The following is a 27,980-nucleotide window of genomic DNA, read 5'->3' on the forward strand; positions in this document are numbered from 1 at the left end:
TTCTTCCCTTTGCGTTCCTTCTCTTCCGGTCTCTAATTGGTCTAAAATACTGAGCCCGCCCCTTTTGGGTTCTCTCACTTCCGTCGAATTCAAGCTTCTTTTCTCTTTCTCCCGGCTCCCCCCTCCCTTTCCCGCCATGCCTTGCGGCCGAGCTGGGGGAGTGAGGAAGCGGGTGGGGCGGTGTTACCCAGCAGTCCCCGCGGCGCCGCTCGGTTCTCTCCACGCCGCCGCCGCCGCTGTTGTTGTGGCTGCCGCCAGGCCTAGGGATTGAGATACCGGTTGCCCGCGGTGTGAGTGAAATTCGACGCAAACCCTGTGGTGAAGATGGAGGGGCCTTTGTCCGTGTTTGGGGACCGCAGCACCGGGGAGGCCATCCGCTCCCAGAACGGTAAGGACGGGCGAGGCCTGGGCCGGGCTGGGCGGCCCGCGGCTACTTGCCCTGCGCCCTGGCGTCTGCCTCGGCGGAAGGGGCTGCGGAGGGCGCGGCCGAGGGCGGTTGTCGCCGTTCGCGGTCGTGGTCCGTCCGGGAGGACCCCGGGAGCGCCGCAGGTGTTCCCAGGTCGCAGGAAGGGCGGGCGCGGAGACACGTGCTGGCCGCCCGCGGCGCCTTTGTCCGGCTGACACCGTGAACGAGCGTACAGAGATGGGCCGGCGCGCGGAGGTTGGGGCACGTGCGTAGTTCCCCGCAGGAGTCGCCCCCTCCGGGGCCGCACCCCGGGGCCAGGTCGCCCAGGCGCCCCGCTGGCGGCCTCGTAGGGTAGGTGAGCTAACGGGACGCGGCTCGGACGGGGCTGGTCGCCCTGCAGCAGGGGACTCGCTGGACGGCCCTCATCGGATACTCTCAAGATGAAATTTGTTATCCCTCTGCATTAGACTTGTAATAAGTGGTTCTATAAATAATGACTCTTGTAGATCGAGAAGTTGGGAAGTTGATGGATGTCATTTTGCTTTTGTGGGCTGAAGCGATTGTCTTACAGCTATAGATTTTTCTGATTTTACTGTCCTTTTTTTCATTATCTACAGTTATGGCTGCGGCTTCGATTGCCAATATCGTTAAGAGTTCTCTTGGTCCGGTTGGCTTAGATAAAATGTTGGTGGATGATATTGGTGTAAGTATATCTGTTGTGTTGGTTGCTTTAAAGAGAAAGGATCTTAAGTATTTTTCTGTGAAAGTTGTTTTCTTCAGGATCGATAGTGGAAATTAAATCCAAGGTGAATGTGTCATAATAGGGCTATGCTTATATAAAGGGCAGTCCGTTTTTGCAGGTGATTTTTCTCACTTTTTCCTGGAAATTTCTTTAGGATGTGACCATTACAAATGATGGTGCTACCATCCTGAAGTTATTGGAGGTAGAGCATCCTGCTGCTAAAGTTCTTTGTGAGCTGGCTGATCTGCAGGACAAAGAAGTTGGCGATGGAACTACCTCAGTGGTAGGTAGTCACTTGGGAGAGGGGCTAAAGAACTAGTTGTTTTTATCCCAGTTGAAGCTATGGGCCAGGAATAAGTTACATATTTAAAAAGGAAAATGGTATGGTGTTAGGTAGTGATTCAGAAACAAAATTTGAAAATTGATGATTATATCTGGTTGCAATTTAAGTAGAAAAGGAACTCAAAATAATTACAGTCTTTTTAAATATTTTGAAAGGTTGTGTTTCCTCTTCCCCACCACTTCCTGAGATTTGGAAATTTCTGAAGCCTTTGCTTTTATAATTATCTAAAGGACCCCAGGGTTGGCACCTGCCTCTGATCCCAGCCACTGGGGAGGCTCTACTGTTCAAGGCTATCCTCAGCAATTTAGCAAGGCCCTGTCTCAAAATATAAAGGACTGGGGATGTGGCTCCATGGTTAAATGCCCCTGGGTTCAATCCTCGATAGCAAAAGGGAAAAAAATTGTCTAAGGGAGAAGTTGTTACATGTTTTTTTAAAAATACTGTTTTTGTATTTTATACACTAAAAGGCATTTGTAATAATTCAGATTGGCAGTGGAGAGAAAATAATTCACCAACATTCTAGGCAAGCACTCTACCTCTAAACTACTTTCTTAGCTCTAAAAGTCTAACTGAAAGACATTTTTAGTTAGCATTCCTTACAAGAATTTTGTAAATTAACCAAAAAGTGTAAATAGCCCAAGTCATTCCAATAGTCAGCAATTTAGCTTCTGTTGGGCATTTAATCGCTAAAGGTAATGGGTGTATTTGTTGTGTTGTATTATACTGCTGAACTAGTTTCTTAGCTAGAACATTTTTTTGTTGGGTTTGGCCATTTACATATAAAATATTTTGTAGTGTTTCCCTTTTTTCATATTTTTAATAGCCACTTGTTCATTTCTCCACCATTCTGATTAATAATACCTAATAATTTTAGTATTGCTTTTATGTGTGCATGATATATCAAATGCTAGGCAACTTAGTGCAATGACTGTTTTCTCAACAGGTTATTATTGCAGCAGAACTTCTAAAAAATGCAGATGAATTAGTCAAACAGAAAATTCATCCCACATCAGTTATTAGTGGCTATCGACTTGCTTGCAAGTAAGATTGTTTGCATTCAGAGAAAATTTTATTTAATAGTTATAGTGTCTTAATGTTTTAATTGGTAACTAGATTTCAGTTTGAAAAAGTTGTGACTTGAACTAGAGTCAGTAATTTTTTTTTTTCCCATATGACTACCACATTTTCTTATAATAATAGACTTTAGTGGCTATGCTTATGGGATAGATTAAAATTGCCATGATCTGAAGAGGGAGGATTTTCAAAGTGTTCTCCTTCTATATGAAATGGCTGAACAAAAAATCCTTGCCTGTGACATTTTGAAACTGTTAAATGTGATAGCATGAAAAAGTATGAGTAGTGAATTTAAGTGTTTTTCTCTCCCATACTTAAACAGGGAAGCAGTGCGCTATATCAGTGAAAACCTAATTATTAACACAGATGAACTTGGAAGAGATTGCCTGATTAATGCTGCTAAGACATCCATGTCTTCCAAAATTATTGGAATGTATCCTTGGATGGTCCAGTAAAGTTCACCACCCCTCACTGTTTGGTGGGAAGGGTACTAGAGATTGAACCTGATTTAGGGTTTTGTTTTTTTTTTTTTAAACAGGAAAATTTAAATAGAGCAAACTCATAAATGTGTCAGAGATGACATTGTGTTGAAATTGCCTGTTGCTTTCCTTGCATTTCAAGGGTAAAAAGGTAATTTAAAGCATGTGTAAAAATGATTTGAATTGCAGCTGGTGATAGTCACTTTGATACTTTTTTCTGTAATGAAATTGCTAAAAGAAAGTCCCTTTGAATTGCCCTTGATTTTTGTGTGTACCCTTCATTCATACAGTCTGTTGTTATCCTTAACTGTCAGCTTAGAAATGGTGATTTCTTCTCTAATATGGTAGTAGATGCTGTGCTTGCCATTAAATACACAGATGTAAGAGGCCAGCCTCGCTATCCTGTCAATTCTGTTAATATTCTGAAAGCCCATGGGAGAAGTCAAACAGAGAGCATGCTGATCAGTGGCTATGCACTCAACTGTGTGGTGGGATCTCAGGGTAAGGTTCGAGATTTAATCATAGAATGAGATTTCTATAGTTAAAACTAACTTTTTGTGGTTTGCATACAGTACATCTTTTTGTAACTTGAGCACATATAAAATATTAAGACGAGTACATATTAAATTATCTGCCCTGGATGCCATTAAGTTTAAGGTTTAATTAATGAATTACAATTTAGAGTTGTATGATTATGTATAATGTAACATTGTTATTCTACATTATAATTTTAAGGATAATTGTATTATGTGAACTGAAGTATTATCGTTACCACAAAATATTTTCTTCACTTATAGGCATGCCCAAGAGAATAGTTAATGCAAAAATTGCTTGCCTTGACTTCAGCCTACAAAAAACAAAAATGAAGCTTGGTGTACAGGTGATTATTACAGACCCTGAAAAATTGGACCAAATTAGGCAGAGGTATGTTGAGAGATTTTTGACGTTTGTAAGGGGCGTTTGAAGAACACCTTTGTGTTGAACTAGGCATCAATAAACTGAAAAAAAAAATTTTTTTTTTTCATAGGACAGAACAAATTATCAGAGGTATCAGAGTTTTGGAAAATTAACATATTTATCCAAATCGAACTATTTTACATGAGCTTCTAGAAAAATTAGGAAATATATATATTATATTATATATATATATATATTTTTTTAAGGGGTTTGGAGTGATATAACTTCTGTCAAAATTGACTTTTTTGTGTGGAATTTTTGGCTTTATGAGTCGATTGAGGTTAAAGTTATAAAAGCCAGGAACCTATTTCCTCAAAGAAACAGTGCAGAACTCTGCAGTTTGCTACTATATACTAGGTACTATGGGCTGTAGGTGGTGTCTTTCAATTGGCACACTGGAAGGGATAGTTGTAAAGGTTGTTGCTTCCGAGGGATTTTTGTCTGCTTGCTTCCTTCCTCTTGACCCACATTCAGATATTTTTTATTATTTTTAACATGTAGCAACTATATATATGAGTACAGTGCAACTTTAGTGTGTGTAATGATCAGACCAGGATAATCGATATATATCACCTTAGATATTTCTTTGTACTGGGAACATTCAGAATCCTCCCTGCTAGCTACTTTGAAACCTTAGTTTATTGTTGACAGCCGTGGGTATCCTGCTGTGCTATAGAACATTGAAATTTGTTCTTCTTGTTCCTGTTCCCATTAACCTTTCTGCATCTCTCCCCCGTGCCCTTCTCCGACTTTGATAATTGCTATTCCATTCTCTACTTCTTGGAAGATTTTTTTCCTAGAAAACACTTGGTTAGTTTGAACAAACAGCTAACCAAAACGTGTAAGAAATCTTTGCCCAAAGCCAGAAATACTCTCATCTTTGAACTCTATCTACATGTGTATTCTTTCACTCTTTCCTTCTGTCAGAGGCGAATTCCCAACAGTAAGTGTTCCAGGGTCTGTTCTCTTACAGCCTTCCTTCCTAGATTATTGTTCTTTAACAAACTGCACTTTTTTTTTTTTTTTTTTTTTTTTCCTTTTGGTACCAGGAATTGAACTCGGATACTTAACTGCTGAGCCACATCCCCAGCCCTGTTTATGTTGTGTTTTGATTCAGGGTCTTTATAAGTTGTTCAGAGCCTTGCTGTATTGCTGACGCTGGCTTTGAACTCACGATCCTTCTCCCTCGACCTCCCCAAGCTGCTGGGATTACAGCTAACAACTGCATCTTTAATTCTTCCTTTTCTGGATTCCACTTGGAGCTGCCATGCTTAAATTAAAAGTTTTTTGCTCACACATCCAGTTTTAGTCCTTTCTTATGAACTAGGTGCTACAACAGTGACAAACATGTTTACTGGGACTTCACTTCCCAATCCCTTTTTCATCCCTGTTCTCTAGTGATCGCTAGTAACACTAGCATGAGATCTAGTTGACATTTTCAACCTTCTTTGACTTGATCTCTAGCAAACTTTGGACTGATTCTGTCTTAATACACCTTTCCAAAGAGGGAAGACTTTCTCTCAGTCTGAATTATACCCTATCTTTATCTTCTTGGGCTTACACAGTTTCTGCTATGTGTACAACTCTAATGTGAGTTCTGAATGTGGAGAGGGATTATCTCTTTGGCTTTGTAGCCTAGTCCTACAGTATCTGGCACTCAGCACGTGTTTAGTAAACAGGGGTGAGTACTCTATAAGATAGTAAGAAGTTAGGTATGATGACACATAACCTGTAGTCTATGATCTCACCTACCTGGGAGACTGAGGCAATTAGTATGGTCAGTCTACAGACCATTAACAGTCACTTATTATCATTTGAGTTTTATGTACTGTGTTTGATTATGCTTTAATACAACTGATGTTATTAGTTTATGTAATCATCACTACGTACATGTGTCCGTTGCATTGTAACGTGACAGCTGCTATAATGCTGCTGGGTGATGGAAATCTTTCGGCTCCGTTATAATCTTACAGGACTGCTGTTTATTTGGTCTATCATTGACCAAAATGAATGCATGGTTAACTACCTAAAATTTTTTTTTTTTTTTTTAATAATCTCATCTACTTGATGTCTTCATTATACATTGACTTTGAATCTCTCTCTCTTTACTCTAGTTGCTTATGATTTTCATACTAACTTCTTTGCAGCCTCACCTGAATAACAGGGCCTTTAAACTTATGACATCCCAAACTGCTCAGCCTGTATCTCCCTTTTACCTGTGCCTATTACTTTAGTTCATGCTGTCTGTCCTCATAAAGCATACTTCTCTATCTCTCGTTACTGTCTCCTTATGTTCAGTCCTACTCTTCCCAGTGCAGTTTTCATATGGACATTGGCATCCTTTTGAAAATGCAGGTTCAAGGGATGGGAGATGTGGTTCAGTGGTACAGTGTTTAGTATTTGCCTAACATGCATGAGGCCCTGGGTTCAAGTCCTCACACCATGCAAAAAGAAGAATCAGATTTGGTAACTCTACTATTGCTTAGAAATACTAGTGTTTTAGCCATGTAGACTCTTTAATGTGACCCAGCAGGTTCATTTTCCCATCCGGCCTGTTTCTACAGTTTCAGCTCTTGACGCCTTTATTAAACATTTGCCCTGAGGAATTCCCTACAAGATCCTTGAAGGGCCCCTATTTCTTTCTAACCATATTTGATTAGGAACTCAAATTGGAGTTCAGGAGAGCCAAGTGGTTAATTCCTTGAAATTTTCTATAAATTGTACTAAATTTTGGTTCTGGGTGGGAAAGAACTATTAATATAACTTAACCTAAGGTTATTTTGGGGTATTTTGGGGTTTTGTTTGGTGGTGCTGGGGATTGAACCCAGGTCTTTGTGCTTGCTAAGTAAGCACTCTTATCATTGAGCTATATACCTCAGCCCTTGTGAAAAGTATTTAATGGGAGTTAAGAGCTGTAGGATTTAAAAAAAAAAAAAAACGGTAACTGAATTACAAAAATACTTTCTCTGTAGAGAATCAGATATCACCAAGGAGAGAATTCAGAAGATCCTGGCAACTGGTGCCAACGTTATTCTAACCACTGGTGGAATTGATGATATGTGTCTGAAGTACTTTGTGGAGGCTGGCGCCATGGCAGTTAGAAGAGTTTTGAAAAGGGATCTTAAGCGCATTGCTAAAGCTTCTGGAGGTACTACTACTGCAAGATCTCAAAATGCCTGTGTTAATAAGCAGAGCCTGGCACGTTGGAATACTGGCGCTAAGCAGCTTCAAAAACATTCTCAGTACTATGCACGATAAACTGGAGCTGGAAAAATTCTTTAGTTTGGGAATTCAAGAACTGATTTTATTCAAATAGTGACAGTTCCATATTAGTATAAAATAAGTTAATTGTTCTGTGGCCTAACTAAAAACCTTTAATTTGTAATGCATCACTTTTATCATAGATGTTTCTGTATCTAAGACATTTATGTCATGAGAAACAATATTTACAGATCTTTGTAACTCCTGTAGCAACTATTCTGTCAACCCTGGCCAATTTGGAAGGTGAAGAAACTTTTGAAGCTACAATGTTGGGACAAGCAGAAGAAGTGGTACAGGAGAGAATCTGTGATGATGAACTAATCTTAATCAAAAAGTAAGAGCTACTTTCCAAATTAAACCTATACAGATTTTGTTGATTAAAAACTTTCCCGGGCTGGGGAGATAGCTCAGTCGGTAGAGAGCTTGCCTTGCAAGCACAAGGCCCTGGGTTCAATACCCAGCACTGCAAAAAAAAAAAAAAAAAAAAGACTTTCCCATTTATTTGCTGCTATAATCTCTTGGTGATATGAGCAGTTATACGCATGGGATAAAACAATATTGGGCCATTGTAAATTGAGATGAAGTCACATTTTCATCTCTTCTGCATGGTCTAGACATTGTTTTTGGTAGTTTGTTTTTTCACTGTTTACAGTGCTATAAACCCCACATCCTTCAGCAAGCTAGAAAAATGCTCTACCACAGAGCTACATTCCAACCCTAGACATTTTTGGTACATAAAGTATTTGTAAATGTGCTTTGTCAGCAGGATTTAATCTTTGTAGCTTTTTTTTATAAAAATACCATCTTTAACAGTCTTACTTTGTTTTTAATAGTACTAAGGCACGTACATCTGCATCAATTATTTTACGTGGGGCAAATGATTTCATGTGTGATGAAATGGAGCGCTCTTTACATGATGCTCTTTGTGTGGTGAAGAGAGTTTTGGAGTCGAAGTCTGTGGTTCCTGGAGGGGGTGCTGTAGAAGCAGCCCTTTCCATATATCTTGAAAACTATGCCACCAGCATGGTAAGAGTTTATTTTCAAGGGGGGCTGTAATCTTGGCATTTTATTAACATGCTTTGTCTGGGGTCTTAATTGTGACTGTGGTCTTTACTGTTCTTGAAAAGAACCTAAGTATCTTTCCTTTCAGGGCTCTCGGGAACAGCTTGCTATTGCAGAGTTTGCTAGATCTCTTCTTGTTATTCCTAATACACTGGCAGTTAATGCTGCCCAAGACTCCACAGATCTGGTTGCAAAGTTAAGAGCTTTTCATAATGAGGCTCAAGTTAATCCAGAACGTAAAAACCTAAAATGGTAAGCATATAGTTTCTCTCTCCTTTTCATTGGTCGTCTTGAGAACATGATAAGGTATAGGCAGTAATAATTGTGTATATTCAGACTTTTCTGTGGTGCACATTGCTGTGCCAATTCATAATTAGTGTAACCTTGACACCAGCATTTCTCAGGAGTAACATTTGAATAGAATAATTGGAATTAACAGTCCACCTAACCAACTTGTAAGAAATCATCTAATCATTTTTTTCACCTTAACCGTAGGATTGGTCTTGATTTGATCAATGGTAAACCTCGAGACAACAAGCAAGCAGGGGTGTTTGAACCAACCATAGTTAAAGTGAAGAGCCTGAAATTTGCAACAGAAGCTGCTATTACCATTCTTCGGATTGATGACCTTATTAAATTACATCCAGAAAGTAAAGATGATAAACATGGAGGTTATGAAGATGCTGTTCACTCTGGAGCCCTTGATGACTGATCTGATTTCACTTTTATTTATAACAATGTTAGATGCAATGTCCTGTATTTCGAGTATTATATATTAAAGTACAGCATGCTATCAGTGTCAGTTTTGTGAAGATGGTTTCCATCCTCACTTTGGTTCTCTCATTTCACAAATTACAATTTAGTGACATTAGTTTAAAAAGAGATGAGGTTCTTGTTGCAGTAATGTGGTTACTGTTAAGCATTTCATCCTCTCTGAACACACATTGCTATTCCCATCCCACCTCCCACACACAGGGCAGCAACGCCACGAGTTCCACCAGTTCTCTCTAGTGTGTGTAACAGGGTCACAAGAATTCGACAGCCAGATGCTCCAAGAGGGTGGCCCAAGGCAATGGCCCCTCCTTCAATGTTGACCTAAGAGGAAAGAAAGATTTTTCTTAGATCCCTTGATCTCCAGATAGAGGTTTTGCGCCCCCCTCTTATGCTCAGTTTTCATCATGACTGCTTAGGAATAAATTCATACTTTTGATATGCATTGATGACTACCTTCATTATTTTTTTAATGATCTTAACATTTTTAAAAATAGCTCATTTAAAAAAAAAAAAAAAAAAAAAAAAAAAACAGTTGAGTCCTGGTATCTTTTTATCCATTGCCGAATGAAAAAGCCTGAAAAATCTAATATACTGTTTTCATTATACAAGTCACTAGCAAACTCAAAAATAATTTTTTCATGTTTACCTTCTCTGGCTTTAATCCAAGTTCTTTAGCTATTGCAGCAGAGACAGCTGCGAAGGCTTCATTGATTTCAAATAGATCAACATCTTCCAGGGACCAGCCTGCTTTTGCAACCTAAAGAAAGACGACATTAAATTCTTCACTTTATTGCAAATTTTCTGGTGGGGGCAGGCAATACTAGGGATTGAACCCTGCACTTGACCACTGAGTCAACCCCAGCCCTATTTTGTACTTTGGTCTCACTGAATTGCTTAATGTGTCGCTTTTGCTGAGGGTGGATTTGAACTTGCCATCCTCCAGGGCTGCTGGGAGTACAAGTGTGGGCCACAATGCCCTGCCAGCACAATGATGTGATGACACACCAAAGGTTAAGGGTGTACTCTTAAAAACATCCCTTATAAATTCCAAATTCATATTGAACCGGTAGCATCTGGTACATGCTTATAAGGTGATGAAACAACTGAATCTGCTAGAAAAATAAGCTGAAAGCTGCTCTTCATGTTAAGGAACAACTCAAAGCTACCAGTAGGAAGAGTCATGTTTTACGAAATGTAAACAGCAGATGAAACCTGATAGAAACAAAACCAAGCACAGTTCTGCCATTCCAAGTGGAAGGAAGATGAAGCAAGGAAGTAACAGCATGCAGGTTACTGGTCTGTTCTCAGCTTACCAAGAGTGAAGGATGAGATCTACAGTTAAACTTACCGCTTGCTTTATGGCTGGAATTGGTCCCGTTCCCATGATGGAAGGCTCCACACCTACTTGTGACCAAGAAACAATCTGTGCTAAAGGTGTAAGCCCACGACTGTCAGCTTCTGACTTCTTCATAAGAACCACAGCTGCTGCGCCGTCATTTATTCCTGTAAAATGTGAGTGACTTGATTTCCAGGATGCTCATTAATTCTAAAAGAATTTCACCTTTCTATTTGAAGACAGTTTACTTGGCCATTTCGGTAAAGCCATTTGCCACAGTTTAGCAGACTTCACAGTGTGGAAATGGGGCTGAGACTATGGCTCGGTGGTAGAGCACTTACACAGCATGCATGAGGCCCTGGGTTTGAGCTCCAGCACTAAAAAAAAAAAAAAAAAGTGAAATGGTGTGTTTGACCCTGCATGGTGGCACGTGCCTGTAATTCCAACTACAGAAGGCTGAACCAGGAGGATCACAACTTCAAGGCCAACCAGAGCCAACTTATTGAGACCTGGTCCAAAAAAAAAAAAAAAGGCTGGATTGCAGCTCTGGTAGAGTGACCTTGGTTCAGTTCCCATACTGGGAAAAAAATTAAAACCAGAGCAAGAATGGAGAGATTATAACAGTGTGGTACTAGAGACTTAAGAAACGAAGAAATATACTCGGGAATCACAGAAGGGTACTGGATGTTTCTGGTATTGGAAAAGCATAAAGGTAACTACTGTTCTCCATTTCTGTGTCTAGTTGGACTTATTGAAATCAAATTCTTGGAATATAGGTTAATGATCAAATAGAATCTATAAGAGTTAAACTAAGCTGAATTTTAAGAACCATTTTTGCGTATAAAGTAGTATTAATTTGGTAAGAACTTGCAGAAAGCATTTCTCCCCAAATACCCATCAAAAATCGAACCTGAAGCGTTAGCTGGGGTGATGGTTCCTGTTCCATCAGTAACAAAATACGGCTTTAGCTTGGACATGGCTTCAAGGTTACTCCCGTGGCGAGGAAACTCATCTGTTTTAACCTCAGTGAGACCTAACAAGAAGCAACCCCAAGATTAAGATTAACACAGAACGACAGTGCATGTGCTGGGAATGACAGGTTTCTCAAAAGTGAGGATTCACATTTGGCAGAAAGGTTATTAACTATATACCTGTTCATTCCAGTGGGAGAAAAGTACACATAAGAATTACTTTATGTTCCAAATCCATAACCTTTCCTGAGGGATTATAAAAGCAAAAGGTGCTACAGTTTGCATTATAGCACCTGGCTGGTTACAACTGAATGGAGTGGGAAGTCTGAAAGCCAATCTCCAGATTGCTTGGACGTGAGATGTTAGTTCCAATGAAGAAACGATTTCAGCATTCCATGTTAGATAATGACAAGTGACCCCCAAAAGACCTGTCCTCTAGAAATGTGAATGTGAATCTCAGAAGCAACAGGAATTAATGGATATTTACTTCTGGGGAGGTTTAATTTAGCTTATGTGGGAAATAGGTCACCTGTTGCCCCTTAATAATCATAAGCCAATGGCTGATGACTTCCATGTTACCATGTCCCATAAATATAGCATCTCCTCTCCATTTAGATGTAACCAGGATGTAAAAAAACCTAAGATAAAAATGTATAAAAATTTCAATATATGATTCTTATCTATAAATAGGTCAATGTTTATGATTTTTATTACCCACCTTTTCTAGAAGATACAAAAACTGGTACAATCTCTTTGTCAAAATGGCCAGCTTTCTGTGCACGCTCTGTCCTGTTCTGGGAAAGAACTGCAACCTTGTCCTGATCTTCTCTACTCACTTGCCATTTTTTGGCTACATTTTCAGCTGGGGAGAAATAAAGTAAAACCCAACATTTTCATAAACTGGCTTTTGGTAGTTTAAGCTGTCCACACTCAAACCAGTGCTGACCACACCTCTTAGCAGGTTCCCTAGTGGGCTGAGGTGGTACTCTGTGGAATGATCTGCCCTGCCCTGGCAGGGATCTGAAAATGCTATAGTGACTCTTAGGAGGCCATTTTTGCCCATTTGCTTTAACACTCTCTTTCCAAACCATCTGAGTAAAAGCTGGAGATACACTGTCCTTTTACCCCTAAATTTTCATTTCAGTGTACATTTCCCAAAAACAAGGCCTTTTTTTTTTTTTTTAAACATAACCACAGTTATAAAAATCAGGAAACTTAATACTGTTGTCCAATTCTTATTCCCTATTCAAATTTAACCTATGGTCCTACTACTTAATAGGAAGATACTTTCCTCTTCAGTAAAGGATCCAATGCAGGAATATACATTGCATCATTTAACTACCCATGTCTTTAGTTTTCTTTAATCCAGAACATTCTTCAGAGCCCTCTGTGTTTCTCAAATTTGCTCTTCTAGCACTGAGACTATCTTCAGCATGGTCTGCTCTATGAAAGGTACTTGGAACTGCACATTTTTTATTTCCTCTTGAACTGAAAATTTGAACCCAGAGCCTTGTTCATGTTAAGCTTGGTGTTTTTGAGGAGCATGGGTCAGCTCTTTTATCAAATGTCCTCTGTTTGGCTTAGTTTCATGTTTCCTCAAGCTTATATTACAATTTTGCTAAAAGGCTGGATGCTACAGAATAATGGCATGCTCTCTCAGGAATCTTGTCAATGCATGAAAGTAATCAGTTCATCCCAGGTGGTGTCAGATGTGATCACTGGTTATAGTGGTATCTGCCAGGTTTCTAACTCTACAGATAATATTTTTCCATTTATAATCAGTAAGTTACAGGAAATTATTTTAAGACTATGAAAATATCTTACAAACTTCATTATTACTTTTAGCTTTCATTCATGATTTCTAATGCCAACATTCCTTTGATATGGATTAACTGGCATTATATCAAAAAGAAGAGTTTGCCTTTACAGACACTGCTCAAAGCCTCAGACCTCCGTACAATAAAACCGGGTGATTTCAACACACTTCTCTCATCAGTAGATATCTCATTCAGACACAAACACAGTAGAGACTCTTTGGACCTAAAGAATATAAAACAAATGGACTTGACATCTGTAGAATACATCATCTGACAACAGCTGAATATACTTTCTTCTCAGCTGCTCATGGATACTTATCCAAAATAGACCATATTTTAGGCCAAAAGGTAACTCAGTGTATACACACAAAAAGATATGTCATAACATATAACAAAATTAAAAATCAAAACTGGGGCTGGGGTTGTGGCTCAGCGGTAGAGCACTTGCCTGACATGCATGAGGCACTGGGTTCGATTCTCAGTACCACATATAAAAAAAATGAATAAAATAAAGATCTGTAAACATCTAAAAAAAATATTTTAAAAAATCAAGACCAAAAAAGACCTAGAAAAACTATTTAAACACATGAAGACTGAATAACACACTTTTGAATGATGAATGGGTGATAGAAGAAATTGGGAGAAATTTAAAAATTCTTGGAATTTTTATGTAATATGAAAAAAAAATATTACATAAAAAATCATAAAGATCCCAAATAAGCCTAATGATGCATTTGACTCAGGGCCTTGCAAAAGAAGAACAAACCAATTCCAAAACCAGTAGAAGGAAGGAAATAATGATCAGAACTGAAATCAATGATATTGAGAAAAACTATACAAAGAAACAATGAACAAAGAATTGGTTCTTTCAGAAGATAAACAAGATTGAATAGCCCATAGCCTAAACAAAATAAAAAGAAAACCCAAATCGATAAAATTAGAGATGATAAAGGAGAAATCACCCTAGACTTTATAGAAATCCAAAGGATCATTAGGGTCTATTTTGAAAATTCCAATAAATTGGAAAACCTTAGAAGAAATGGACACATTTCTAGATACATGTGACCTGCCAAAGTTAAATCGAGAGGACACAAAACACCTAAACAGACCAATAACAAGCAAATGAACACCAGGAATAAACCTAACCAAGGAGGTGAAAGACCTCTACAATGAAAACTATCAACATTGAAGAAGGAAACTGAAGGCACAAGAAAATGGAAAGACCTCCCATGTTCATGGGTAGCCCAGAATTAATACTGTTAAATATTAATTAACAGAATATTGTTAAAATGGTCATTTTACCAAAAGCAATATACAGATTCAATCCCCATCAAAATACCAATGACATTTTTCACAGAACTAGAAAAAACAGTCCTAAGATTCATTTAGAAGAATAAAAGATCCAGAATAGCCAAAGCAATTCTAAGCAAAAAAAAAAAAAAATGCTGGAAACATCACAATACCTGATCTCAAACTGTACTACAGAGCGATAGTAACAAAACTGCATGGTACTGGCATAAAGATAATTAACCAACGGTACAGAACAGAAGACAGGGATAAATCCACTCATGAACAGTCATCTGATCCTTGACATAAGTGCCAAAAGACAGTGGAGAAAAGACCTTTTTAACAAATGATGCTAGGAAAACTGGTTATCCATACGTAGAAGAATGAGACTAGATCCTTACCTCTCACCCTGGATCAAAGACCTACAAATTAGATCAGAAACTGCAACTTCTAGAAGAAAATGTGGGGTCAACACTCCAACATATAGGCACAGGCAATGACTTTGTCAACAGGACCCTAAAACCTCAGGAAATAATGCCAAAAATTAATACATGGATGGCATCAAATTAAAAGCTTCTGTACAGTAGAAAAAAAAAAAGAATGTGAAGAGAGAAGCTACATGAAAACCTCTAGAATGGAAGAGAACTTTGCTACTCTTCTGACAGAGGACTGATATATAGACTATATGAAGAACTCAAAAAACTTAACACCAATAAAAACCAATTAATAAACAAGCAAATGACTAAACTGCCACTTCTCAAAAGAAATACAAATAGTCAACAAATATATGAAAATGTTCAACAACTTTAGCAATTGGGAAAATAAATCAAAACTACACTGAGAGTTCATCAACACTAGTCGGAATGGCAGTCATCAAGAATACAAATAATAATAAATGCGGGAGAGGATGTGGAGAAAAAGGAACAATTTTACAGTCAGTGGGATTGTAAATGAGTACAACCACTATGGAAATCACTGTGGAGGATCCTCAAAAGACTAGGCATGGAACCATACGACCTACCTTTACCACTTCTTAGTATTTATCCTGAAGAATTAAAGTCATCACACCAAAGCAATATACACATATCCAAGTTTATAGTAGCAAAATTCACAATAGCCAAACGAGGGAAACAGCCTAGTTGTTTGTCAATGGATGAAGGGATAAAGAAAATGTGGTACGTATACACAATGCAGTTTTATTCAACCATACAGAAGAATGAAATTATATCATTTTTAGGAAAATGGACAGAACTTGAGAACATTCTATTGAGTGAAATAAGCCAAACTCAGAAAGTCAAGGGTTGTATGCTTTCTCTCACATGCAAAAGCAGAGAGGAAAGAGGAAAAGAAAGGTGGTAGGGTTGTGGAATCTCATGAAAATCAAAGGGAGATCAGGATAGTAAGAGAAAGGAACCAAGAGGAGGCAGGAGGGGTGGAACTACTGGGGAATGACATTGGCCAAATAATATTGTCATACTGTTATGTGCATCTAGAAGTATGTAATAATGAATCCCACCATAACATACAACTATAATATCCCAATAAAAAAAAATGGAGATGGGTGCAGTGGCACCCACCTATAATTCCAGCAGCTCAGGAGGCTGAGGTAGGAGGATCACAGGTTCAAGGCCAGCATCAACAACTTAGCAAGACCCTAGGAAACTTACTGAGACCCTATCTCACCATAAAAAAATTTTTAAAGGGCAAAGTGCCCTTGTGTTCAATTCCTAGTATCAAAAAGAAAAAAAATTCTGGGAAAAAAAGAAAAAAGATATGAGTTCTTTTGATTTACCAATTGCTTTGTCAATGAACATGAAACTGGGTGCCTTCTAGAAAGCTAACTAATGATGTAACTGTGGTGCAAAACCAGTTAAGTGCCAGAAGAACTGGTTCATACCTGACACTGCCTCTGCCACAGAACCACTACTGGGAGGCCCTACTTCCTCATTTGGTAAGATGAGGGAACTGATCCAGAAAAACTGAGGTACCTCCTATTTCTAACATCTCTGATGTTGAGGATTCACAAAGTGCAGAGAATACTTACTCCATTTCATCAAACAGGAAGATGCATCCAAGTAGGAATAGGAAAATGATTAGCAAGTTGGGAAAATGGCAGAATAGAGGTACCCACATACTAGCTTGTTCCTCCACAAAACAGAAACAAAGCAACAGCAGTCTAACCAAGGAACGAGGCCATGGTGACCACTGGACACTGACAGCAGAGCAAACCAAACCTGGTGAAAACCAGGAACTGGGGAGAGTAACAGAGTAAGAGAAGCAGAGTACCTCAGCACCTGGCACAGGACACCTTGGTGGGGGAAGGGGGTGCTCCCCTCTTGTGGGGTAAAGGTGAGATAGAGTCACAGCATGACAAAGAAGGTGGCAACCTGTGGACCAGCAGCTTATGTAAACAAGTGACCTGGAGTCTGCACAAGCCAGCTTCAGAGAAGAAATTCATCTCGGCAGGCTCTCAGATGCTACAGCCAAAGCCACCTTGAGAAAGGTCCTGTTATCTGCAACTACTGCTCTAGGGGTAAAAAAAATCCAGCATGAACCAAGCGAGGGTCCCCGGTAACACCCTGCTATTTGACTGGGCATGTGGTCCCACAAGACACTCCTGGCTTGGGAGAGTGTCTCCAACACAAACCCTCCAAGAGTTTCATGCTGCAGGAGCACAGGCTGCAACAGACAGCAGAGAGCTCTGCCCTCTGGAATCGGTGATTCCAGTGAAATAGCATCTCTGACTGCGAGCAGTACCAGTTGTTTTGGGTTTTGTGGGGCCCAGAGCTGAAGGAACTGGGATTGATGGTCGCAGTTCACTGGGCTCCTGCAACCCTCGATCAGCACAGAACTCAGTGATTCAATTGCCACCCCACCCTGGGAGGCTTTGGCTCTTGCCATGACTCCAGGCACACAGACTACAAACCTCCAGAGCAAATATACACCTGGAGCAGGTGGCTTTCCACCCAAACGTGGTGAGGAGTTCCTGACTGCCACAGCCCAGTACTGGCCAGGTTCCGGATAGGCAGGCTAAAACCTTCTGGAGACAATACACCTCTGGTCCAGCCAACATTCTGCCTTAACTCACTAGGCAAGAAAAATCCAACACAGCCTGCATGCACCCCAACTGGTGGGGTGAGAGCTGAAATTCCAGCAAGCTGCAGCCCCACCCCCTCCCCTCACCCAGTACTTGGTGGATTCCAACCCTAGAGACCCAGAGAGATGACTGGCACAGCGCATGACCAGCTGCCCTCACTCCTTACCACCTTGGCCAGAGCAATTATTGACTCGTGGGAGTTTTTTTTGGTTATTTTTTTATCATTTATTTTCTTTTAGTCTGTTACTGGGCAGATGCTCAGCCTGAGCTACAGCAGAAGCCTGCTTCTACTTACAGAAAAGGGGGGACATGAGCTCTAAGTCATGGACCTGTCCCATGCTGGCTCCTGGGCAGACCTCCACAGAAGCTGCAGAGAGGAGAAGCACAACAGTTGCTGACGCCACATCTATGTGGGTCCTCTACATCAATGACAGCGCACCTGATAGACTGTGCAGAGCTGAGAGGACAGGTGAGTCCCACAGAGGACACTGTGATCCAGCCCCTGCCCCTCCTAGGGAAGCACCCAGATCTGCACTATTCTCCAGTAAGAGAGAACAAGAGCTTCCGGGCCAGGGGTGGTGGTGCATGCCTATGATCCCAGCAGCTCAGGAGGCTGAGGCAGGAGGATCTCGAGTTCAAAGCAATTTAGTAAGGCCCCAAGCAACTCGGTGAGACACTGTCTCTAAATAAAATGTAAAAAAGGGCTGGGGATGTGGCTCAGTGGTTAATTGTCCCTGGGTTCAATCCCTGGTACCCCCAAAAAATAAGAGCTTCAGGTGCTTTAACAAAACTGAAGGAACTAGCATCATAATCACTTACAACAGAGCTACTATGAACAGTGTCTGTGGAAACCTCCAACTCCTGATAGGGCTACCACTCTCATGGTAGAAGGGACCACAGAGAGCACATCCCACATATTGTGCTGCCTACACCACTCTGAAGCACCAAAGCATCTACACTCTTGGTATATCGCCAACCCTGAAACAGTATACTCTACGCCCAAACCCATGAATCACAACTAAAGAAGCTACAGGAAAATCACACACTCTGGAGTCCAGTTGAAAATAAACTCAACATCATACAACAAAACAACATCCCACGTCACACTGGCAAAAGAAAGCTGCATACTAAGAAGGACACCCCATAAAAGTAGAAAAGACATGAATCCCAACAGATGTGCAAATCTCAACATAAAAATACCAGAAAAAACAAGGTAATAGGTCACCTAAAGTTAATAACTCCATAATAACAGATTTCAAAGATATTAAAGTGGATGAAATACTGAACAAATAATTCAAAAGAATGAGTTTTTTAAGAGCTCAAATAAACGACTGAATGAGTTGAAGAAAACAATGCAGGAAGTGAATGAGCAGTTCAAAAAATATAGAAATTTTGAAAAAGAACCTAAAAGAGAAATCTTTGAAAAGAAATGAAAAGCTCAATCAGATTAAAAACTCATTTGAAAGCCTCAACAACAGTAGATTAAGCAAAAGAAAGAACATTGAACCTTGAAGATAAACGTGCCACTGTGTTAGTCAGCTTTTCACCACTGTAACCAACACACCTGACAAGAACTGCAGAGAGGAGGAAAAGTTTACTTTGGGCGCACAGTTCAGAGGATCACTTCGTGATCAGCAGATTCCATTGCTTTGGGCGTGAGGTGAGGTAAAACATCATGGCCTCCCCATGCTGGTGTGGTAGAGGAAAGATGTTGAGCTCATGATATCCAGGAAGCAGAAAGAGAGAGAGAGAGAGAGACAGACAGAGGGAAAGGAACCAGGACAAGATACGATCTAAGGTCACACTGCAGTGACCTACCTCTTCCAACCACACCCACCTGCCTACAGTTACACAAAACAGTCCATTCAAATTATCAATCCATCAAATGGATGAGGTTACAGCTCTCATAATCTAATCACTTCACCTCTGAACATCCCTGCATTGCCACCAAACACATGAGCTTTTGTGGATTCCTCCTATCCAAACCTTAACAGCCATATTATTATGTTCAGACATCAGTAAAGAAAAAAAATAAAGAAAAAATGAAGACAATACACAAGATCTCTGGGACACCATTAAAAGATCAAACTTTATGTAACGAGGACACCAGAGTGACAAGAGCTATGCTGAGAACTTCCCGAATCTGGGGAAGACGTGGACATCCAGTACAGGAGGCATCTAGAATCCCAAACAGACATGACCAGAAAAGAACCTCTCCATGACATGTTAGAGCTAAGTTGCCAAAGGACAGAAAAAAGGAAAAATATGATCTTAACTAAAAATAAAAGGCAGACTGGCTAAATGGATTACAATACAAGACACAGTGCCTTCATTTAGAAGTATGGGTTGTATTATTTTTATATAGTTGTGAATTTCCTAAGTTTCTGTCACTGATTTCTAATTTTACTTGTTCATGATTAGAGAACCTACTTTGTATTATTTCTATTTATTTATATCTATTGAAATTTAAAAAAAAAATACAAGACACAACAACAGGCCGCATACAAGAATGTCCCCTCACCTTCAAAGATACACAGTCTGAAACTAAAAGAATGAAAAGATATTCCAAGCAACAAAGAAGTACCAAGTTACATTTAAAGGCAAAGCCATTACACTAATTGGATTTCTCAGCAAAAGTTCTAAAGGCCAGGAGGGCATAAAATGATTTATTTCAAATCCTGAAAGAAAATAACTTCTAACCAAGATTGTCAAACCCAGCAAGGTTATCCTTCAGAATTAAAGCTGAAATAAAGACCTTCCAACATAAGGATCAAGGGAATGCATGACCAACGGACCAGCATTATAGAAGACGCATAAGGAAATCTTATACCCAGAAGAAGGATAAAAACAATCATGAGACTATATGAAAGAATAAATCCCACTACAAGTGTAGATACACAAATGAGAAATAGGAAAGAATCAAACAGTGTTAATACAGTAAATCATCAAACTTTTAAGATGAATAGGAGAGGAAGAAACATATACAGAATATTCAAAACAACCAGAAGATGAACAAAATGATAGGAACAAGCACATACATTTCAATAACACAGAATGTAAGTGGTCTGAACTCTCCAGTTAAGACACAGATTGGCTAAATAGATTAAAAACACAACTCCCAATAACAAGCTGTATACAAGAATTCACCTCACCTGCAAAAACATGCCCAGACAGAAAATGAAAAAGAAAAAAGAAAAAAATTGGAAATAGATAATCTAAGCAAATGGAATCTGAAAGAAAGCAGTAATTATATCCAACAAAACAGACTTAAGACAAATCAGAAGAGACAAAGAAGATCACTGTATATTAACCAAGGGAACAATACATCAAGAAGATATAACAGTTATAAATATATGTGCACCAAACATTGAAGCACCAATTTTATAAAACAAATGCTACTAACATAAAGAGGAAAACAGGACTCAATACGATAATACAGGGTGACTTTGATACCTCACTCTCACCAATAGATGACCTCAAAGAAGAAAAGGGACGAAAGAGGGACCATTAGGGGTCAGGAAGGGGTTCAAGCAGCAGAAAGAGCAACAGCTACAACTGCAGCCTTAACAACAGGTGCATTTTCAGGAGCCATTCTCAGGAGTGCTGCCCTTCAAAGTTTCTTACTTTGTTCTTGGTTAATCATTTTCTTTGCCTTCATGTATTAAAATGATCAAAATCTGTCATATTGGCTTTTCTTTCTCTGGCTTCATGGACCACTTTGTGGCCATGCATTTTGTACTGGTGTCTGTCTTCTGCCAGGCCTGTGGGACATACTGCTGGCAGGTACTGTGTGGTAACTTAAGGAGGGAGTCAGTTCGCTGTAAGCATTTGGGAGGCATGGCCTGTCTCCTTGCTGGAGTACAATCCATCCACCAAAGCCCTGTTCCGAACATTGGTATCTACAACTGTGACCTTCCTGGCATAAGGCCCAAAGGAAATGTGGGCCAGCCAGTCATTCACCAGAAAGTACCTGAACACCACACACCTCTCAGGATCCCATGGGTGCCTTCCACACTGAGTTTCCCAATTAAGACAGAGGTCAGGTAGCCTGGCTGCCAGACTTGGAGGTTGAGACAAGTCTCACTGGTACTATATGCTTTTCTTCAACCTTTTTACAGTTTAGTGTATTCTCAGCTACATCTGCCTTACCTGTAATACCCATGTGATAGTTGTGAAATGCGTCTGTCAGACCATCACAGAGTATACTGTCGGTCAGTGGCATCTCACCAATTCTCACTCCTGTTCTTAAGTGAACCAAATGAGGAGCCTGAAAACAAGAAACAGAAGTGGATTTAGGCCAGAAACAGTGACACATGCCTGTAATCCCAGCTATTCAGGAGGCTGAGGCAAAAGGATCACAAGTTTGAGTGGTCTGAGCAACTTAGCAAAACCCTATATCAAAATAAAAGTTTAAAAAAAAAAAAAGAGGGGGGACTGGTGACATAGATCAGTGGTACAGCCAGGGCTAGCATGTGCAAGGCCCTGGTTTCGATCCCCAATGTCACACACAAAAAAAAGGATTTAGGCTTGATTGTAATTTGTCTTCTTAGGATCCCACTCACATTTCCTCAGTTCTCACTTAGTGCCCTCTGCAGCATTTAGTTCCCACCCCAGACCAGAACCTAAAGACCCCTGGGATTAGCAAATGAGCCCATTCTGCCTGCTCTTAAAAACTATTACTTTTTGCTGGCATGGTGACACACAGCCACAATCCCAGTGATTCAGAAGGCTGAGGCAGGAGGATCACAAGTCTTAGCAATTTAGCAAGGTCCTAAGCAACTTAGTGAGACCCTGTCTCAAATAAAACAGAAAAAGGGCTGGAGATGTAGCTCAGTGGTGAAATGCTCCAAGGTTCAATCCCTAGTCCCAAACACAAAAAGGAATGACTACTCTCCTACCTACCCGCTACCATATCTCCCCCAACCCTGTCCATCTGTCCACTGGTATCTTATTTCCTTAAGAATCCCATTTATAGCCAGGTTGGTGATGCACATCTACAATCCCACACTGAGCTTCTCATGAGGCTGAGGCAGGAGGAGTCAAAGTTCAAACCCAGAGTGCACAACTAAATAAAAACAAATTAAATTAATAGGAGTTGAGAATGTAGCTCAGTGGCAGAGTGCTTGAGTTCAATTCCCAGTACCACCACCCCCTCAAAGAAAAAAAAAACAAAAAAACCCCAAACAAACAGAATCCCATTATTCTTTCCAGAGAGGCAATTAATTATCTATAAATGAAGCATTCACCTCTAAGGGCTTAAGTAATGCTAATAATGTGTTACTTATTTTGATGGGAGGCATATACAGTGTACATAGTGATAATAAATTATTATAAAATAAGCATATATTATATTATATAATGTTATATCATATAATAAGTTATAGGGTTGACTAATAAGAGAGTAGGAATTTCTTAACTTCCACCAACTCAATAGCAGCTGTAATCAAATGGAAAGAGTAATGGGCTTAGATCCAAAGGACTTGTATTTAGTCAGGCACAGCAGCACATGCCTGAAGTCCCAGCACCCAGGAAGCTGAAGCAAAGGATCACCTGAGCTCAGGGAGTTTGAGATCAGCCTGGGAAACATAGCAAGACCCATCTCAAGGGAAACAAAACAAAACATAACAAAAGCTGGGCTCAGTGTTGGCTCTGGACATTAGTTTTTCTTACCTGTAAATCAGAAATACCACCAATCCTACATAGGCTTTTGTGACCACATGTACAAAAGCACTTAAAAGAGTATATCATATGATCCCATTGGAATCATGGATCATTTTACTACCTTCAGTGCCCGCTTCTGACTCTCTGCAACAGCTGAGCGGAACTGGCCTCTAACTACGATTCCTAGGTCAGACCTGAGCTGCCTCAGTAGGAAGTAGGGGATATACTTTTGTCTTTTTACCACAGTGCCAATTAGAGGGATGTAACTTAGTGAAACAAATCCCACCTGGCAAACCTACTGGAGAAGAGCACCACTTAGTAGTCCTCCTGCCCATTATATACCTCCGAAAGGTCAACAAAGTCTGGTCCCTGGGTTCCTCCTTGTCACATGCAGGAAGATAAATGTTAACATCTAATTTTGACTTTCTTCACAATGGAAAGAAATTTAAAACCAGAGACACAACTAACATTATGAGTTTAATTCAGAAAATACTGTATGCTTCAGTAACAACAGTTTGGAAAAAACAGGTTCTGTTCCAATCATACTGGTTGAGAGGTTTTTTCCTTCAAATGGGAAATCCCATGCCATTGAAGAATAATAAACACTCAGGTAGGGGTCAAAGTTGAGTCCATTTTTTGTTGGCTTACTGTTGACTGCAGTTCTGCTATGCGTCAGCTTACTCTGCTATGGCATGGGCACAAGTCCATCAGGGTGAGGTCAGTGAGAGGCATTTTTTCAAAGACCTTACCTTGCTCATACTTTCCATGCCTCCTGCAACCACAATGCTGGAGTCACCGACCCCTATGGACTGAGCTGCGAGACACACAGCTTTTAGGCCTGACCCACAGACCATCTGACAGCTCCACGCTGGAACAGAGTACGGAATCCCTGCACCCACGCTGGCTTGTCGAGCAGGATTTTGCCCACAACCTGGAAGAAGAACAGAGGTCTCTACACGATCAAGGAGAAAGGTAAGATAGGGTGCAACTGCATGTAAAATTGCCAACTATGTCACCTGCCACTTATGAAAGCCTACAGTTCAGCTAAGTTCTCATGGAAGGCACAAAGGCCTATATTGTGACAAGTCTCCACTTGTCACAATCTAGCCCTTGAATATATATTGTCTTGTGTGGCTCTCTAGATGTTTCACAGGTAGAAGTTTTCTCCTCCACAAAGAAATTCTTAAAACCTTACAAAGACAGAACCTTAGGGTTAAGAAATGACTGCTGAACATAATAGTGCTAGCATTTAATAAAATGAGTTCTATGAAAATGAGGATTCATATCTGACACAGACAGTGCTTACCCCTAACTGGTAAAATCATGCCTGGCATACAGTAGGTACTCATTAAATACTTATTACATAATTGTGGAGGATACCTGGCTTAAGAAGTATGGTGGTTCTGTGTTCAAGTGATAGCTCCACTTCAAACTGTGACCCTAGTAAGTTACATGAACTCTCAGTCTCATTTACTCATTTGTAAAATGCATTTAATAGGATTCCACACATTTATGAAAAGGATTAAGTGAGGCAACAAAAGGCAAGCACTTAGCATAGAATTTAAGGACCCTATACTTAGTAGGCTCTCAATAAACAAAGCTGGGATTTTTTTTTTTTTTTTTTTTTTGGTAGCAGGGATTGAACCCGTATGGCACTCAACCAATGAGCCACATCCCCAACCCTTTTTATTTTTTATTTTGAGACAAGGTCTCACTAAGTTGCTTAGAGCCTCTCTAAGTTGCTAAGGCTCTTTTCAACTTGTGATCCTCCTGCCTCAGCCTCCCCAGCAGCTGGGATTACAGGCATGCACCACGAAGCCCAGGTTCACAACTGTTATTTTTATCACGATTATGTAAGAGATACTGTAGAAGTCAGTGAAATGTGGAAGGAGGTATGAGAGAAACCAGTAGTGGAATGCCCTATGACAAATGAAAAAATCTGAATTACAGGTCTGGGAAGGCAGAAAGGAGGGAGGGACCAGAACACAATCAGTCCAAGGTTGTTACAGGCATATTTCAAAGTCTTGGAGGGTCATGATAAAGTGTCAAAATTTATACAAAACTTTAAGGTCCATAAGGAGAAGCTGAGCAGAATGTGGAGGGGAACTGCAAATACAGGTTGAACATGTCTGTTCTGAAAATACAAAATCCTCCAAAAACATAAAACTTTTTGAGGGCTGACATGTCACAATATTCCACACATGATCATGTGACAGGTTAAAGTCAAAACGCAGGTATACAATACAGTTTATTCAGGAAAAAAAAAAAAGAAAGAAATTTTCGGGCTCTTTGGCTGTAATACAAACTTATTTCGTGCATGAATTTAAAATATTATATAAAGTTACTTTCAGATTATGTGTATAATGTATATATGAAACATAAATAAATTTCATGTTCAGACGTGAGTTCAGACCCAAGATATCTCATTACATATATGCCAACATTCCAAAATTTGGGGGGGGGACCCAAACTGAAAACATTTCTTGGGGCTGGGGTTCCAGCTCAGTGGTAGGGTGCTCACCTAGAACGCATGAGGCCCTGGGTTCGATCCTCAGCACCATATAAAAATAAAAGTACTGTATCCACCTACAACTAAAAAATATGTTTAAAAAAAACAAAAACAAAAAAACAACTCTTCTGGATCCAAGCATTTTGAGTAAGGGACATTCAACCTGTACACAGATAAATAAGCCAGGTAGGTTTCAGACAGGGTAGGGGCAGAAGCTGGTTTGGAGTATTACTAATTATCACTACAATTAATTAGAATTTATGCTATTGAGTGAATATGAACTAATTTGTTTTGGTGCAGGAAAATGAACCCATTGTCACATGCATGCTAACATGCACTCTACCACTAAGCTACATCCCCAGCTCCCCAAAATGAGTTATTAATAACAAATTAGGAATGGTCATTGATAACTGATCTATAAACCCAGCAGGAATTAGAAGTAAGATGGAGGCATTCTCAGGACTCATCCTCCTCCAGGGAGTGATAAGCCCCTTGCCAGAAAGGAGCTACCCCTCTTCCCAGCTCTGAAGTGAGTAATAGGAGTGTAAGGATTGCCAGTGTTGCTGAGGCCATCACTCCAAGCACCTAGCACAGTGCAGGGTCATAGGAGGAAGTCAATACATTTTCATTGAATGAGTGACAGTTTGTGGGAATGCACTTCTTCTATGCATCAGGCTGGCCCTGCTTCTAACAAATGGAAAGGCAGTGTAGGTTAGTGATCTAGGATCATTCAAGAAAAGCATTTGAAGACGCCGAATCCTAAACTGGAAGAAGTTACAAGGCTGGGAGGAGGAAGATAGGATAAATCCTAGCAGGGGGAATTTTGAGCAAATGTATGGAGGCAAGAAAGAGTATGTGTGTGTGTGCGGGATTGGGGGTGGGGTGGGGCTGTTTCTAATAAGCCTGTCCTCTCTTCTGAGGTCACTCAGGAGATACCTGCTGTCAAAACGTGTCCCAATATAACTTCGGAAACCTCTTCCGGAGCCACTGTGGCCCTTTTCAGGACTTCTTTGATGACAGCCGAGCCTAGGTCCTGGACAGGCACAGTAGATAAGGCACCATTGAATGAGCCTACAACAGAATGGTGGAGAGAGCAGACATCTGAACCCTGGGCGCACTGCAGAAGCCCACCCCGCGCTTCGGGGCTCCTGAGCCAGGCAGATGGACGCCATTTGGAAAGACCACCGAAGGAGTGGATGCGGCCCCATGCTACCAAACAAAAGCAGCCGGCGCTCTGGCGGGCCAAGGCCTTTGAACACGCGGCAGCACTAAGGAGGTGGAGGCGACGACGGCTAATCGTTGCCTTACCAGACCGCCCCTGCTCAGTGCCAGGACTCAGACCACTAGTCCAGCCCCTGCGACCACAAGCTGACAGATGGCGCCTCCCGGAGCCGGCCAATCAGAGGTCTCGAGAGAAGGCGCCTCCCTACGCCAGCCAATAGGAGAGCTTGGCAGCGCGGTGGCTCTACCGCGGGGAGCCAATCCGAGGACGAGGGGCGGAGCGGACGCAGCTGGCGAGAAGGGGGCGGAGCCGCAGGCCCAAGCTGGAGAGGCGCAGGGCGCCGGACCCCTCCGGCCGGACCGCGACCCCTCCTGCCCACCCTTCTCCCGCACCACACAGGTCCGACCCTCCGCGCGACTGGCGAAGGGCAGGGGGCTCGGACCCCGCGCCTACCCGCCAGCCACTCACCTATGATTGTCCGCGCCGCCGAGACGATGACCACGGGGTCTGAGCATGCACTCATCTTGCCACGACCGCCTCTCCCACCGCTCTCTGCCCAGCGCTGTCTGCGAGTGCGGTAAAAAGCCCTTCCTCGCGGCTCTCGGCCGCGCCTGGGGCGGAGCCTGAGGACGCCCCGCCCCCGCCGCCTCCGCACGGTGCGCTCTGCGCAGGCGCGAGCCCGGGGCGGTCCGGGTGGCGCGAGGGTGGGCGGCGTGGTGGGCGCTGGGCTTCTGGGGGAGGGGGACAGGGACCCGGGCAGGGGCGCCAGGGCCGGGGTCTGATGACTCCCGGGCCAGGGCGCGGGGTCCGGGGCCGCGGACGCGCTCACACACACCCCGAGTCTTTATCTGGACCGAGCGTTGTCTCCGGTCTCATGTTTGGGTTTTTTCATCCTGAAGTTTTTCAGAACTAGAGAGAGTGGAATTAACAAGAGTATCTGTCGTTCAGCCCAGAACTTAATCCCACTGGCGAGAGTCTCCAG

The 27,980-nt window shown here is 41.2% G+C and overlaps 2 protein-coding genes across 3 annotated transcripts; one reads left to right on the forward strand and one right to left on the reverse strand.

Moving 5' to 3' along the window:
• The first annotated feature begins 153 nt into the window (after nucleotides 1–153).
• On the forward strand, nucleotides 154–9,117 carry TCP1 (t-complex 1). 2 transcript variants are annotated; one of them, XM_079148981.1, is made up of 12 exons: nucleotides 154–388; nucleotides 1,024–1,109; nucleotides 1,303–1,431; nucleotides 2,435–2,532; nucleotides 2,888–2,998; nucleotides 3,364–3,545; nucleotides 3,842–3,968; nucleotides 6,974–7,149; nucleotides 7,473–7,596; nucleotides 8,096–8,288; nucleotides 8,413–8,576; nucleotides 8,820–9,117. In XM_079148981.1, the coding sequence occupies exons 1-12, from the start codon at nucleotides 325–327 to the stop codon at nucleotides 9,034–9,036; spliced, it is 1,671 nt and encodes a 556-aa protein (XP_079005107.1). In that variant the 5' UTR covers nucleotides 154–324; the 3' UTR covers nucleotides 9,037–9,117. The 2 variants fall into 2 exon arrangements, with proteins under 2 accessions (XP_079005107.1, XP_079005108.1); XM_079148982.1 differs by lacking the exons at nucleotides 154–388; nucleotides 2,435–2,532.
• Nucleotides 9,061–27,631, reverse strand: ACAT2 (acetyl-CoA acetyltransferase 2). The gene is made up of 9 exons (XM_079148983.1): nucleotides 27,467–27,631; nucleotides 26,713–26,847; nucleotides 24,017–24,198; nucleotides 21,756–21,873; nucleotides 12,124–12,267; nucleotides 11,345–11,467; nucleotides 10,447–10,601; nucleotides 9,745–9,855; nucleotides 9,061–9,419 (listed from the first exon to the last, which is right to left on the reverse strand). Exons 1-9 carry the CDS (start codon nucleotides 27,519–27,521, stop codon nucleotides 9,249–9,251), a joined length of 1,194 nt encoding a protein of 397 aa, XP_079005109.1. The 5' UTR covers nucleotides 27,522–27,631; the 3' UTR covers nucleotides 9,061–9,248.
• Nucleotides 27,632–27,980: the final 349 nt, after the last annotated feature.

This window comes from Sciurus vulgaris (genome assembly GCF_902686455.1).
Source record: "Sciurus vulgaris genome assembly, chromosome: 7".
NCBI classification, from domain to species: domain Eukaryota; kingdom Metazoa; phylum Chordata; class Mammalia; order Rodentia; family Sciuridae; genus Sciurus; species Sciurus vulgaris.